Here is a 15,670-nt window from a genome sequence, read left to right as displayed (position 1 = left end):
TGAATAATATTACAAGTATTGTCATATGACAATATGTCATATTGTCATATGACAATACCTTATTTAACTGTGCTGTACTGGACTTTAAAAAAAATTGTTTTCAATTTTTAGCCATTCAAAATAACTTGACATCTAGCTATATTAAACATGTCTTCATATCTCAAGATGAAACCTAAAAAGTTTATGTGTAAAATCCTGCATTTAAGTTCAGAATATCAATTATATAGAATAGGAACTTACTGTCCATTCTTGTGGGGAAAAAAAAAAACTTGGGGTTTTTGGTTGATGAAGGAAGGGGAAGGGAAATGAGCATTTATTAAGTGCCTACTGGATGCCAGGTGTTATTCTAAACATCTCTCTCGACATCTCTCTTTTAATCTTCACAGCAGCCCTGCGAGATGGGGTTTGTTATTATTTTTTGAACCTCTCCTTTACAGAGGAGGAAGAAGCTACACAGAGATTAATGCGGGGTTTAAGTTTGTACCCGGGTCCATCACGCGCTTCCCTTTGGGCCTTGTGGTGTGCGGAGCCTGCGCCAGAAAGGCTTGAGTCCAGTGCAGTGCTCCGGCCACACCGGGAGCCTCCTCTGGTTTTGGAGGTTGGACACACCGGACCTAGGAAGCACTGAGCTTCGAGCATCTCAGCCGAGTTTGGAGCGAGGGTGGCTGTTGGCATTTCTCTCCCAGGAGGCAGCCCTCCTTGCAGGGACAGCAGATCCATCCATGATCTCAGGAGGCAGAACCAGGTGGAGCTACACAGAATTTCTGTTTCTGTGCAGAACTGGTTAGGGATGCTTCACCGGATATCTCTGCGCTGGATGGGAGGTGGGATCAGATGACCTCTGGGGCCTCTGCCTCCCCCTTATGGCCCTGGCCTCAGTTTCTCCACATGTGGCAGGTGGGGACCCCACTAGGCGAGGAGGGAGGTGTTTTCCCACTTTGGCCCTCGGGGAGATCCATCCTGCCGGAGGTGAGGTTGAGAGATGTGGGGGAAGGAGCAGTGTCCCAGCGGGTGGAGGATGCAGCACGGGGAGGTGTGGGCGGCGTTGCCTGGCCCGTGTCACCCTTGTGCAAGCTGAGTGGACGGGCGTCAGGGTCAGGGGAAGATGCCACGGCTTCGGGTAGCGGCTGCGAGCACAGACTCCGGAGCCGGTGCTGTCCGCTGGGAATGTGAAATTGTATGTGAGCTGGGAGCCGCATTTAAGAGGCTCAAAGAAGCTAGTCAAATGAATTTTTTTGTTAACTTTTTATTTTACATTGGAGTAGAGTTGATTAACAATGTTGTGATAGTTTCAGGTGTACAGCACAGTGATTCAGTTATACATTTTCCCATTAGGTTGTTAACATAATAGTGAGCAGAGTTCCCTGTGCTATACAGTAGGTCCTTGTTGGTTATCCATTTTAAATATAGCTGTGTGTACGTGTCAATCCCAAACTCCCTAACTGTCCCTTCCCCCACCCTTCCCTAGTGAAATGAATTTTAATAATATTTTCTATTAAACTACAGTGTCTAAAATATTATCGCTTAACGTGTAATCAATAGTAAAACAATATTAATGAGATAGTTGACATTGTTTTTCGTAAAAAGGGTTGGGATCCAGCCCGTGTTTTACACTCAACGGCACGTCTCTGCTGCACCGGCCACGCTTCAAGTGCCCACTAGCCGTGGCCAGTGGTTGGGCAGTATAGCTTCACAGCCAGCCTGCCTGCCTGGGTTTGAAGCCCCTACCTGCTGCTCTTCAGCTATGTGGCCCTGGGCAAGTTTCCAGGCTGCAGTGTGTCTTATTCCCCACCCCCCACTTTTTTTTTTTTGGCCGAGCCACGTGGTTTGCGGGATCTTAGTTCCCGACCAGGGATCCAACCCGTGCCCCCTGCAGTGGAAGCGTGGAGTCCTAACCACTGGACCGCCAGGGAAGTCCCTTATTTTCCCCGCTTATTAATGGGGGCAATACTAATGACAGTGCCACCCCCATACGGTTGATGTGAAGGTTAAATTAGGCAATATCTGTAAAGTGCTTGGTTTCTTTGCCGGGCACATATTAAACACTGTATAAGTGTTTATCAGGTAAATGACCTGTAACTGGTCCTTAACCCCTGGAGAGGCAGTGCTGTGCTTGGGAAAGCCCAGCCATAGAGGGGCCCCGTGGTCCCTGGGCTTCCCTGCCGGTGCCCATAGTTCTACAGAGTGGAATGGATTCAGATCAGATGGGCTGGTCGGTTGTTGCTGCACAGAGGGCCACCTCCTGGGAGAGAAATGCCAGCCCCCGATGATGGCACAGGGTCCCGTCCCTCAACAGGTGTGTCCTGAGCCTCTGTCTCCTCGGGGCTCGGAGCTGTGCTTCGTGGCAAGGAGGAAGAAAAGCGTCCTGGAAAATCGCGTGACCTCGTGTCGACTTGGAGATTTGAGTGCTTCCGACACCCCCCGCGGAGCTCCGCCAGCCACAGCAGCGCCAGCTCTCCTTGGCATCAGCCTCCTCCGCTTGCACCTGCCCTCAGTGGTCACAGAGCACCCACGGTGTGCCCGGCCTGTGCCAGGTGCAGCGGCGGGCACGTGGCAGGTGCTCAAGGAGCGTGCGATCCAGCAGGGGAGACGGACTGAGTAACGAACGCTGAGAGCCTGCGGGGTGCTTGAAGGGCCAATGAGAAGCACAGACAAGGGACTTCCCTGGCGGTCCAGGGGTTAGGGCTCCGCACGTCCACTGCGGGGGGCACGGGATCCATCCCTGGTTGGGGAACTAAGATCCCGCGTGCTACATGGTGCGGCCAAGAAAGAAAGAAAGAAAGAAAGAAGGAAAGAAGCAGCAGCACAGGCAAGTGCAGAGGGGATGCCTGGTAAAGAGGATTCATCCTGAAGGGGCTGGGAGCAGTCAGGGAGGGCTTCATGGAAGAGGAGCCACTTGCGCTGGCTTTGAAGGATGGGTGGGTTTTTGACAGCTGAGTGTGTACATGTGTAAGAGGGACAGAGAGAAGGAGAGAGGGAGGCAGGAAGAGGGCAGGAGAAATATCTGTGAGAAGACAGAAAAAGTAGTGATTTCAGGGCTGTGGGCATGAAATGACTAGAGGAGGGACTTTATGAACACGGTCCATTTTCCGGGTACTCTGGGTAGAATAAGGAGGACTTGTTAAAAGTTTCGTTTTTAATTTACATGCAGCTGAGTTTACTCCTTGTGATGTGTAGCCCTATGAGCTTTGACATATGCACGGAGTTGGGCGGTCGCCACCACGGTCAGGGTCCACCAACCGACCATCTCCCCAGACGGCTCCTCAGCGCTGCAGCCCCTTCGCCCCATGCCCACTCTGCCCTCCCCGATCTGTTCTCACTGCTGTGGTCTTGCCTCTTCTAGAACGTCAGGTGGAATCATACAGCGTGTAGCTTTGGGCTCTGCTGACGTCACTCAGCTGGATGCCCCCTTCGACCAGGTGGTGTGTGGGTCAGAAGTTAGTTCCCTTTCATTGCTGAGTCACAAGGACCCCGTCATAGGGAATTTTATGGCGGTCCGGTGGTTAGGACTCCGAGCTTCCACTTCATGGGGCACAGGTTCGATTCCTGGTTGGGGAACTGAGATCCTGCATGCTGTGTGATGTGGCCCAAAAACAAAAAATACAAAATAAAGGACCCCGTTATATGGCGTCCCACACTGTGCTTGGCCGTTTGCTGGTTGAAGGACTTTGGCCTGGTTTCCAGACTTTGATGATTTTGTAAAGCTGCTGTCGTCACTGGTGTGCAGGTTTTTGTGCCAACACAGGTCTCCATTTCTCTTGGATAAATCCCTAGGAGTGGGATTGCTGGGTCACATGACGCGTGTATGTTTTAAGCTTTAAGGAACCACCGAGCTGTTCTCCCACGCGCACCGTTCGGCACTCCTCCCGGCAGAGCGTCAGGGCTCCATCACTCGGTGTCTTCAGCAGCGCTGGTGCTGTCAGGTTCCTTTCTGTCCCGTTTGCGCCATCTGCGGAGGTGTGGAGTAGAATCTCCTTGAGGTTTTAATGTGCATTTCCTTAATGGCTACCACGTGGAACGTCCTTTCGGGTGCTTATTTGCCATTCATACAACTTCTTTGGTGAGAGGTATGTCCAAATCCTTTGCCTGTTTTTTTTGTTCGATTGTTCTGTTATGAGAGTTCTTTAATATTCTGTATACAAGTCCCCTGTCAGACGTGTGATTTACAAATTGGGGGGAAGTTCACTTAAGGAGAAAATCTCCAAAAGAAGATGCTAGGTGTGGGCTAAGAGTTTGGTGTCCTAAGCCTTGGCCTTTCTTCAGGGCAAAGGTGGGACCGGGTTGAGGTGGGACATGGGGGTCCCCTAGAGAGATGAAGGGACCGGCTCTTCCGTGAGGTCCCACTCCAGGCGCAGCAGCTGCTTCAGAACAGGAGGCCGCGGTGGTGTCTCGCGGGCCAGGCTGGCCAGGCCCATCAGAACAGCGAATGCTCGTGCACAGCCTGGGTATCAGCCGCTTCCGTGGCCTTGTTTCCAAACTGGGCGAGCGTGCATTCTGGAATTGGAGGCGGGGACTTGGCCGGGGGCCGGAGTAAGGGCTGGGCGGGGGTGTGGCTGGTGCAGAGCGGAATCAGTGGGGTGGGTTTCTGGGTCAGGGTGGGTCTTCGCTGGTGTGACCTCAGCCTGGGGTCTGAGGGCCCTGCGCCATTGGAACTTCTACCCCGGTGCAGGCAGGGTGGCTCTGAGACAGAAGGACATTCCTATGAAAATGACCCAGGGTGGGGTGGGTGCTGCCTCTCTGTTAACCTCCGTCCTGCCTGGCCCTCGCCCGTGTCCTGGGGGCCGTGGTGCTGCCAGATGCAGGGGTCTTCATTCTCTCCTGGGCAGGCCTTTCCCAGAGGTGATTAGAGAGCGGGCAGAGCTGAGGATGGGGCCTGCGTGCTGCTCCCTGGGGCTCCCCCTGAGCCCTCGCCCCGCCGTGGCTCCCTGATGCCCTGGGCCCCGGAGGGCTCCTCCCTGGCGGGGGCGGGGGGGGGAGCTGAGCTGCAGGGGCACCGGTGCGGGCACAGCCCCAGTCCTGGCACGTGGGCACGGTCCTGCCCTCTGTGGGTGCAGCGGTGTAGGGGAGGCCCAGCTTGCTCAGGCCGTGCCTGGGGATTCGCCTTGTGAGGAGTTTCCAAGGCTCCAGGTCCTTGATGTCTTGTGAGATCTGGATTCCACAGGACAGGCCTGCCCAGAGGGAGCCCAGCGGGTTGGTGCGGTCCCTTGGCCTCCAGTACTTTTGTGACTTCTGTTTTATTTTAGAATCCTGGGAAGGGCCCAGAGGAGAAATAAACGCAAGGCTTACTCCTCCCATCTTTTTTTTTTTTCTTCCAGCTTCCCCAAATGCATATTTATCTTTATTTATTTATTTTTGGCCGCCCTGTGCGGCTTGTGGGGTCTTAGTTCCCCGACTAGGGATTGAACCCGGGCCCTTGGCAGTGAGAGCGCCAAGTCCTAACCACTGGACTGCCAGGGAACTGCCTACTTTATTATTATTTTTTAAATTATTTTATTGGAGTAGAGTTGATTTACAATGTTGTGTTACTTTCTGCTGTACAGCAAAGTGATTCAGTTATACATATATACAGTCTTTTCCACCTTTTTTTTAAAGTCAGTTTGTTGTTATTATTACTTTGAGCGGTTTTGGGTTTACATAAAAGTTGAGCAGGAATTACACAGAATACCCTCCCTCCTCCCCGCTTTCTGCTTAGGAACACCTTGCCCTGTGTGGCATATTTGTTACCTTGCTGGGCCAGGATTGATATGTTATTAACTAAAGTCCACAGTTTATATTAGGGTCCGATGCATGTCTCGTCACATGTCATGGTGGCATTTCAACCCCAGACGGAGTGGCTTCACTGCCCTGGGACTCCTGCGTCCCACCTGCTCATGCCTCCACTGATCTTCTGTTGTCCCCATGGCGTCACCTTCTCCGAATGCCCTGTGGTCTTTGTCGTACAGTCTGCAGCCTTTCCACGTGCGGCTTCAGATGGGCTGCACTTAGGGATATGCCTCTAAGTGTCCTCCAAGTTTTCCCCTGCCTTGAGAGCTCATTTCTTTTCCATCGTGAATGAGCTTCCCCTTTCCCCGCCTTTTCTCTTTGTAAGTGGGGACACCGAGGTCCAGAGAGGGAGAGTGTCCCCACGAATCATGGCAGGGCTGAACGTGGGACCTGATTTCTTCTTCTTGTGAGATCAGAGGGGCTTCTGTGGCCCCAGTGGGTGGGGCGGAGGTGGAGGGCCTTGGACAGGCACTTCCTGGATGCCTTAGGGCTAGGCCCACAGACACCCACAGCCCTGGCCGCTGGGCTGGGAGTGGGAGGATGGCTGGCCGTTCCCGCAGAGCTGAGGGGGGTGGGGCGCTGGAGCCCGCCCTCATTAACCCCCAGCACCCCTCTGGGGTGGGTGTCTGAGGGATGGGCTGGGGGTCTGTATCTGCTCAGGAATCTTATCTCCCCCTACTTCTCTGGGGCACGCTCTGCCCCTCCCTGTTGACCCGTCCCTCTGGCCTGCTTCCCTCTTCACCGATTTCCTCCTTTCTGTGCCCCTCACTCTTCCTGCTGTTCACCTCCCCACTGTCCAGGGGAGGATGCTTCACACTGTCCTTGTCCCCCTCCCTCATCCCTCCATCACCCCTCTGTCATCCCTCCATCACCCCGCAAGGAGCCGCCTCTGTGCCGGCCAGGATCGATCCTGATGCCCAAGATAGCCCCGTGAGGAGGAGAGACCTTATCCCCTCTGCGGTGTATCTTCAAGGACACAGCCCCAGAGAGTGGAATGGCCCGGCCGGTGTGAGGCCCAGCCAGGCCTCTGGCGCCGGGCTGCACAGCGCCACCCTCCCGGCTGCCCCGGCTCCCTGTGGCTTTGGTTCCCACAGGCGCTCACCCTGGGAAGGACTGTGGGTCCCCTCCTTTTGCCTTCTTCGCTTTCACCCCCTCCCCATCCTGTCCTGTCGAGAGGTATGATCAATGTCCCCACTGAAAGGGGAGGGAGGGACGCGCTGCTGCCCTCCAGGGCTTTGCCTGTTTCATCACACTGGTCCTCCATCATCGCTCCGCAAAGGGTGTCTGCTCCCAGTTTGAGGTATGAGGAAACAGGAGCTTCGGGAGGTGAATGCGTAGCGGCTCAGAGGCAGACGTTAACCCAGGTCCTGGGACTTTCCTGGCGGTCCAGTGGTTAAGACTCCGCGCTCCCAGTGCAGGGGGCCTGGGTTCGATCCCTGGTCAGGGAAGTAGATCCCGAATGCCGCAACTAAAGATCCCGCGTGCCGCAACTACTGAGCCCACGTGCTGCAACGAAGACCTGGCGCAGCCAAATAAATAAATATTTAAACAAACAAACAAAAAAACCAGGTCCTGTGACCCTGAACTTCTTCACGATAGACCAGACAGCCTGATGCCCAGCTTTCCCAGAGCTGTGTGCCTTCGGAGAGGAAGGGGCGCTGCCCGGCACGAAGGACGGTGGGGTGTTTGGGCCTCATGACCTCAGGTTCTGGGTGGTTTCGTTACTTGGCCTCCAGCAAGCCCCGGCTGGCCTTCTGAGTCACACGGGGGCCAGCTTTCTCCAGCTGGCTGCCGGGCCCTGCCCAGCCCATCCACTACCTGTGGGTTGTTTCTAACCTTCCCCTCCTTCCTTCCATCCCGGGGCTTTGCCCGCCTTCTCTCTCTGCATTTCTGGTTATACGTAGGCCACCTTCCTTTCTCTCCTGTATGCTGGGCTCCAGACTCCTGGAGTGACCCCCTCTCCCACCTCCATCCATTTCTTTTCCCCTTCTGTCTCCTGGTGGCCCTTTTTAAAAAACTGTGGTAGAACATGCATGACATAAAATGTACCTTTTTTCTTTTTTTTTTTTGCGGTACGCGGGCCTGTCACTGTTGTGGCCTCTCCCGTTGCGGAGCACAGGCTCCGGACGCGCAGGCTCAGCGGCCATGGCTCACGGGCCCAGCTGCTCCGCAGCATGTGGGATCCTCCCGGACCGGGGCACGAAGCCGTGTCCCCTGCATCGGCAGGCAGACTCTCAACCACTGCGCCACCAGGGAAGCCCTAAAATGTACCATTTTAACTGTTGTTAAGTGTACAGTTCAGTAGCATTAAGTACAGTGTTGTGTTACCATCACCATCGGTCTTCAGAACTTCTTCATCACCCCAAACAGAATCTCTGTCCCCATTACAAACTTCCCCCTCACCCCACACCCCGCATAACCTGTCGTCTACTTCCTGTCTCTATGGATTTGCCTGTTTCAGGTGTTTCATAGAATATTCATCCTTTATGTGTCTGGTTCATTTCACTTAGCATAATGTCCCCAAGTTCATTCAGGTTGTAGCATGTGTCAGAATTTCATTGCTTTTTATTTTTACTTATTTTAATTTTTAATTTTTGTATCTTTTTGGCCGTGCCACATGGCTTTTGGGATCTCAGTTCCCCGATCAGGGATTGAACCCGGGCCCACGGCAATGAAAGGGCGGAGTCCTAACCACTGGACCGCCAGGGAACTCCCTTTTTTTTCCCCCCATTCCTTTTTTTTTTTTTTTTTTTGCGGTACGCGGGCCTCTCACTGTTGTGGCCTCTCCTGTTGCGGGGCACAGGTTCCGGACGTGCAGGCTCAGCGGCCATGGCTCACGGGCCCAGCCGCTCCGTGGCATGTGGGATCTTCCCGGACCGGGGCACGAACCCGTGTCCCCTGCATCAGCAGGCGGACTCTCAACCACTGCGCCACCAGGGAAGCCCTCCCCCATTCCTTTTTAAAGCTGAGTAATAGTTCACTGTATGGATAGATGACCTTTTGTTTATTCCTTAGTCTGTTGAAGGACATTTGGGTTGTCTCCACCTTTTGGCTGCCTTGGGGCATGTCTTTCTCCACCAGGTGTGATTTTCCCAGGGTCTTGAGCTCAGTGTCTACTGAAATCCTCCCCTCCCCCCAAGATGTTTACCTGTTATGGTTTAACGTGTTAGTCTCCCTGGTGCACTGGATTCTTGTCATTCCTGATTCCTGTAAAGTCCCCGAGAACGTGAATTAGCAGGTACTGAACCAGTGTTCTGAGGGCAGACACGGGTTAGGTTCCTGTGAGGCTCTGGTCGCAACATTTTTGTCATCCGTTTAATTCGTAATCCTGCTTTATGCGTGTTTCTGTTCAGAGACACCTAATTTAAATAGATTGTTGATTCATAAACATTGAACTCACGACCAACAGCACCATCACTCCTGCCTGGACAAGGCTTATCTAACGCGTGTATTTTCTCCATAAGGCACATCACGACCTCCTTGCACTTGGGGACACCAGGCAGCCCCCCAGCACTGCACTTGGGGGCCATTTTAAACAGTGAGATCAACAACAAAAAGACAAAAATGGGAAAAGCATGGCACTAGATAGACCGGGAAAAGGACGGACGCTTGTTTGGGGTCTGAGCTGAAACTGGAAGGCAGGGTGGGCTGGCTTGACCTCAGGTGGACCACGGGTGATGGCCGCTCAGCACAGGGACACGTCCGAGTGACCGGGAAGCACCGCCAGTGTCAGTTTGGGTTACGGATTCTAGTGAGTGAACGAATTTGCAAACACGGAATCTGTGACAGTTTTGTGGATAATAAGGGGTAGACTGTACTTGCATCGTTGCAGGGACCCCTGGACCCATAGACTGAAGTATGTTGAGGGCAGAACCGTGTCCTAGTGACCTCATACCCCGAGCCTGGCATATAGTAGGTAATTTCAGCTTTCCTGAGGCGTAACTGACATCTAGAACTATAAGATACTTCAAGGGTCTGGTGATTTGACATGCGTATATACATTGTGAAAGGGTCCCCTCCATCTAGTTAATTAGCACATCTCTCATCTCACATGTTTTTCTTTTGTGTGTGTGTGGGAGAACATTCAGCAACTGTAGTCACCATGTGAGACATTAGACCTCAGACCCTTCTCTCTCTCTCTCTCTCTCTCTCTCCCCCTCCCTCTCTCCCTCTCTCTCTCTCTCCCTCTCCCTCTCTCCCTCTCCCTCTCTCCCTCTCCCTCTCTCTCTCTCCCTCTCTCCCTCCCTCCCTCCCTCCCTCCCTCCCTCCCTCTCAGCGTGGCACGTGGGATCTTAGTTCCTGACCAGGGATCGAACATGTGCCCCCCTGCAGCGGAAGCGTGGAGTCCCAACCACTGGATCTCCAGGGAAGTCCTCAGACCTTATTCTTAGAGCTGAACTTTTTTGTTCCCTTTTACGGACCTCTTCCATTTCCCTCCGCCCTCCGTAGATGTTTGTGGTTGGACTGGTGTCGGGAATTAAGTACAGAGGCCTGGCCTCAGCCGGAAAACAATGTGCGTGAACTCAGAGGCTGGAGGGAAGAGGGGGACGGGGCTGGAGGGAGGCTGGGGCCCACTGTTCCTGATCTCCCTTCCTGTTCTTGTCTAAGGAATGAGGTCCGGCCAGCGAAGGCTCAGAGATGACTGCCCCTGCCCTTCCCACCCCGGCACCCCAGAGGTCTCTGTCTGCTTCAGTGTGTGCAGTATTTTGTGGTCCTTGTAGAGCTGGATCCAATCTCCAGAGTCTGGTCCGGTGAGACTAGACAGGGTAATGATGGGAGAGCTATTTTTGTCCCAGCTCTGAAGTCTGTTGGATGAGGAAAATCCACACTGTCCAGTGCAGTGCTCTGTGGGTTCTGTAACAGCTAAGTCAGATTGGGCGAAGCACCTGGGGTTCAGAAACTAGACCCCACCTGCCCTGATAACCGGACCTCATAGATGAGTCCTGCAGCCTGAAGAAGGATCCCCGTTCTGGGGTTGAGGCGGAAGGGGACCCACTCCCTTCCTCCCAGATTACTTAGTCTCCACGCCCCGCCCCCCCAACCATATCCCATATCCCACATCTTCATGTATCTGGAAGATTGGGACGGGTTCCTGGAAGGAAACCCCAAGTTTTCTTTTCCTTACAGCTTCTCAGTTATAGGGGTTGTTGGGGTGAAGAAGGTGGTTCTTCCAAAGGCCTCCAGGAGAGGACCCTCAGCGTTAAGAGCTGAGGCCTCTGTGGGCAGGACGTGAGAACCCCGTCCCAAGGGTCCTGTGTGGCTGGAACCTTTAGCCTGGATGCCTGAGCTCTTGATCTTGTAACTGGGCGGGAGCCTCAGGCCCCGTCCTCATTGTCCCTCCCTAACTTTCTGGATGACGCCAGGCAAGTCCCATAAACTTCCCTAGCTCCTTCCAGTCTCCATCACTTCCAGTCTGGGGGCAGGGCCATGGGGAGGAGGTTATAACATGTGTTGACGCCCAACGAGTCAGAGATGTTGTGATAAAACGGAAACGAGTAGTAGATTTGTCCTTGACCGAGGAAAGGGGATCAGTGGAAGAATTGACTCCTTAATTAAGGATGCCGTGTGCTGCTGAGTCCCCAGCTTGGAGCCAGGAGTGGTGGGGGACACGGATGTAGGAGAAAATCACGTCCTCAAGTAGCTCACAGCCAGCAGGGGAAACAGGTGGGCACAGGTGCCATCACTTTTCCAGGACCAGGTGTTGCCGCGTTCTGAGTGGCATGTTGGGGGCTCCAGGCGTTAGGGGGAGTTGGGGGGGCTGAGTGATCACCGATGGCCGTGGAGGGCTACTGAAAGGGGTGGGCTTTGAGAGCAGGAGATAAGTCTTGAGGACACCACAGTGGACCAGGCAGGGGACTAGATCTGAGGTCACTCTCTCAGGGTGAGATATTGGTCCTCCTTGAGACTTGGGTTCTCCATTTATAACCTGGGGATCACAGTTCCCTTCCTGTCCTGAAGGTGTTTTTTTTTTTTTTTTTGCCTCTCCCGTTGGGGAGCACAGGCTCCGGATGTGCAGGCTCAGCAGCCATGGCTCACGGGCCCAGCCGCTCCGCGGCATGTGGGATCTTCCCGGACCGGGGCACGAACCCGTGTCCCCTGCATCGACAGGCGGACTCTCAACCACTGCGCCACCAGGGAAGCCCCTGAAGGTGTTTTTGAGAAGCTTATTATTCTCATTATTAGAAAGATCTTGATAAAAGCCAGGGTAAGTTCCCAATTCTTTGGAAAAGTCCTGAGTAACTGGCATCAGTGGTCCCTAGGATGGAGCTGAGTGTTGTGTGGCCTTGGGTGGGCTTTTAGGTGGGGTGGGGCAGAGCAGGAGGCCTCCAGGGCAAGCCCTGGAGCCAAGTCAGGGATTATTTTTGTTCCTCTGCTCGTGGCACCTGGCCCGGGCTCAGCGATGCCATCTGTCCCCTCCAGCCCCTCCTGGCAGGGCCCCCGAGGGTCGCTGGGGGACCAGGAGGAGGCGCAGAGGGACCCTTCACTGGGCTGCTGTTGGCTTACCCTACCCGCCATCCCTTCCAGCCGCGGGCAGAGGCCGCGTGCGTGGGAGCTTTGCCTGGGGAGGGAGGCACCTGCCAGGCCCGGCTGTGGGCAGGCGGGGGTGGCGGAGGGGGGGTTGTGGACAGGACAGGCGGGCAGGGTTGTGGGCTGGGAATGGCAGGCCACACGGAGCTGGGAGCAGCTCCATTTCGGTAATGGATCCCGTGGCCCAGGGCCTCGGGTGACCCTCTGCCCAGCTCTCCTCCGGGCGGACCCAGTGCGGGGGCCTCAGCAAACCTGCCTCCTGGGGCAGGGTCTGGGCCCGGCTTCCCCCTGCCCACAAAGCCCAGCTCGCAGCCCAGCCCACCTCCCAGCCAAGCCCAGCTCCCAGCCCAGCCCAGCCCAGCTCAGCTCAGCTCAGCTCCCAGCCCAGCCCAGCTCCCAGCTCAGCCCAGCTCAGCTCAGCTCCCAGCTCAGCTCCCAGCCCAGCCCAGCTCCCAGCTCAGCTCCCAGCCCAGCCCAGCCCAGCCCAGCTCAGCCCAGCTCCCAGCTCAGCCCAGCTCCCAGCTCAGCCCAGCTCCCAGCTCAGCTCCCAGCCCAGCCCACCTCCCAGCCCAGCTCAGCTCCCAGCCCAGCTCCCAGCTCAGCCCAGCTCGCAGCCCAGCCCAGCTCCCAGCTCAGCCCAGCTCCCAGCTCAGCTCAGCCCAGCTCAGCCCAGCTCCCAGCTCAGTCCAGCTCAGCCCATCTCCCAGCCCAGCCCAGCTCAGCCCAGCTCAGCCCAGCTCCCAGCTCAGTCCAGCTCAGCCCATCTCCCAGCCCAGCCCAGCTCAGCCCAGCTCAGCCCAGCTCCCAGCTCAGCCCAGCTCCCAGCTCAGCTCCCAGCTCAGCCCAGCTCGCAGCCCAGCCCAGCTCCCAGCTCAGCCCAGCTCCCAGCTCAGCTCCCAGCCCAGCTCAGCCCAGCTCCCAGCTCAGCCCAGCTCAGCCCATCTCCCAGCCCAGCCCAGCTCAGCCCAGCTCAGCCCATCTCCCAGCTCAGTCCAGCTCAGCCCATCTCCCAGCTCAGCCCAGCTCCCAGCCCAGCTCCCAGCCCAGCCCAGCTCCCAGCCCAGCCCAGCTCCCAGCTCAGCCCAATTCCCAGCTCAGCCCAATTCCCAGCTCAGCCCAGCTCCCAGCCCAGCCCAATTCCCAGCTCAGCCCAATTCCCAGCTCAGCCCAGCTCCCAGCTCAGCCCAGCTCCCAGCCCAGCCCAGCCCAGCTCCCAGCTCAGTCCAGCTCCCAGCTCAGTTCCCAGCCCAGCTCCCAGCCCAGCTCCCAGCCCAGCTCCCAGCCCAGCTCTCAGCTCAGCTCAGCCCAGCCCAGCCCAGCCCAGCTCTCAGCTCAGCCCAGCTCACAGCTCAGTCCAGCTCCCAGCTCGGGGGAAGGAAGGGCCCAGGGAAAACAGGCCCTGCTCTCCGAGGGGCCCACGTGGAGTCAGGGAAGTTGGGGCACCCTCCTTTTCATCTCCTAACTTTCTGGCCTCTGGGGCACCTTCTGTGTTTAGTGTCAGATCCCAGAAGAAAATCTAGGTGAAGCCAGGAGGCACGACACCGTAGGTATTCATATTATTAACTAGCTAGTATTAATTATTATTAGGCTTTAGGGTTTAAGGTGTATGGATCTAACTGGTCTGTTTAGGGCTCTAGGCTTTACGTGCAGCTTAGTAATAGTAAGGGTGACGTGAATAGCTCTTCGCGAGCACGGGCTCTGGGTCAGGCCCCGTGCAGTTGACATCTGGTCTTACCGACCGTCGCATGGACGCCTCTCCAAGGCAGATCGGTTTCCGGCCTCCTCTGAGCAAAGCCGCAGGCGAGAGTCCGCAAGGTATGTTTAGAGGCCGCTTGGGAGAATAGGGGGTTGGGCTGCGAGCCGCAGGCATTGCCAGCGCAGGAGGGACCTGCCAGGGACAGAGTTCACAGGTGATCTGGCTGAGGCCCAGAGAAACGGAGGGACTCGTCCACGGTCACAGCGGCTTGTCGACCTGGAGCCAGAAACGGCGTCTTGATTCCCAGACGTCACCTTCTCATTTACCAGCCTCCAGGATAAACCCCGAAGGGGTTCACGTACAACTCAAGCTCTCCCTCTGCTGTGCCCAAGTCCAGACATTTACTGAGATTTCCTTCTGTTTCCCAACACTAAACACAGAACAGTGCATACTCCCCACAGAGAAATCATTACTTCACAGACGCACACCAAATAGCCATTGATTTGTTCATCCTTCTGTCCCCAGCGTGTGCAGCGTGCGGAGGATTTAGTTGAGAAAGACGGCCAGCCCTGCCCTCGTGGGGTCTGCAGTGTGCTAAGGGGGACCAGTCACCCTGGGAGCTGGCGCTGAGATGCCCAAAGCACGGGGACCTGCCGGAGCGCAGAGGGCGCCTCACCCAGACTGAGCTTGGGGTCATCCTCCCAGGGGAAGGGGGATTTTAGCTGAAACAGCTGTACCCCTGAAACGAACACAGTATTGTAAATCAGCTATTCAATTAAAAAAAAAAAGGAAAAGAAAAGATGTTGGCTGGACCTTAAGGATGGGTAGGAGTTGGCCGGGGGAAGCGGGTTGGGGAGGAAGGTCACCGGCAGCTCTGCCCTGTGCGGGGGAAGAGCTTGGCATTTTGGGGTATCTTTTGGGCAACTGAGTTTGGGGCTTGGGAGGGGGGTGCAAAGAAGAGGGAGGAGAGAGAGTGGTGCAGACGGATGGAAGGTACGGATGGAGAGCCGCAATCGGCGGATAAAGGGTCTGTAAAATCCCATTGTTTAAGAGCCCTGGGAAGATTTTAAGGGGAAGGATCGTGCGCGGTAGAAGCGTCGCTGGCTGCAGTGAAGGGATTCTGGCGTCTGGACGGGGCTTGGCCGGTCGTCCAGGTGAGCCCTGAGGAAGCTCTGGGTTAGCGCTCCAAGAGAGAAAGACGGGGTGTGGTCGTGAATCGCTGATGGGAGAGGAGAGGGAGAAGTCAAAACGCACTCCTCGGGTTTTTCGGCTTCTGGGTGGACGGTTGTGTCTGTTCCTGAGAGACGGGGCAGGAGGAAGATTCAGCCACAAGTGGAAGGACGGGACTTTGGCCGTGTTGAGTCGGAAGAGCTTTGGAGACGTCTGGGGATCGGTGACTGGTTGCTATGCAGTCCAAACCCAGGGAAGATTCAGGTTTGGGGATCATAGTGAGGGGTAAGCCATGGGTGAGGACCCCCCCCGCCCCCACCCAAGGGGTGTGTTCAGGGTTTAAAGAGGAGAGGTCAGGTCGGAACCATGGGAGACATGTATGGGAAGGGTCTGACCCAAGGTGAAGGCGCTCCGTTAGATGACTTGACAACCGTCTTGGGCTTCCGTGTGTTTTGAGAATCAGTGTTAAGTTTTGTGGAAAACCTTGTGAGATTTTTATTCCTGATTTCATTG

At 55.5% G+C, this 15,670-nt stretch overlaps 1 protein-coding gene across 3 annotated transcripts in view; it reads left to right on the top strand.

Moving 5' to 3' along the window:
• Positions 1 to 14,021: 14,021 nt before the first annotated feature.
• Positions 14,022 to 15,670, top strand: part of TEAD4 (TEA domain transcription factor 4) — a 47,826-nt gene continuing 46,177 nt past the window's right edge. For all 3 annotated transcript variants that reach the window (XM_060164333.1, XM_060164332.1, XM_060164330.1), the window contains exon 1: positions 14,022 to 14,106. In XM_060164333.1, coding sequence (XP_060020316.1) covers positions 14,037 to 14,106 — 70 coding nt within the window. In that variant the 5' untranslated portion in view covers positions 14,022 to 14,036. The remainder of the gene's footprint in view (positions 14,107 to 15,670) is intronic.

This window comes from Lagenorhynchus albirostris, chromosome 11 (genome assembly GCF_949774975.1).
Source record: "Lagenorhynchus albirostris chromosome 11, mLagAlb1.1, whole genome shotgun sequence".
NCBI classification, from domain to species: domain Eukaryota; kingdom Metazoa; phylum Chordata; class Mammalia; order Artiodactyla; family Delphinidae; genus Lagenorhynchus; species Lagenorhynchus albirostris.
This window is presented reverse-complemented; position numbering and strand designations above follow the sequence as displayed.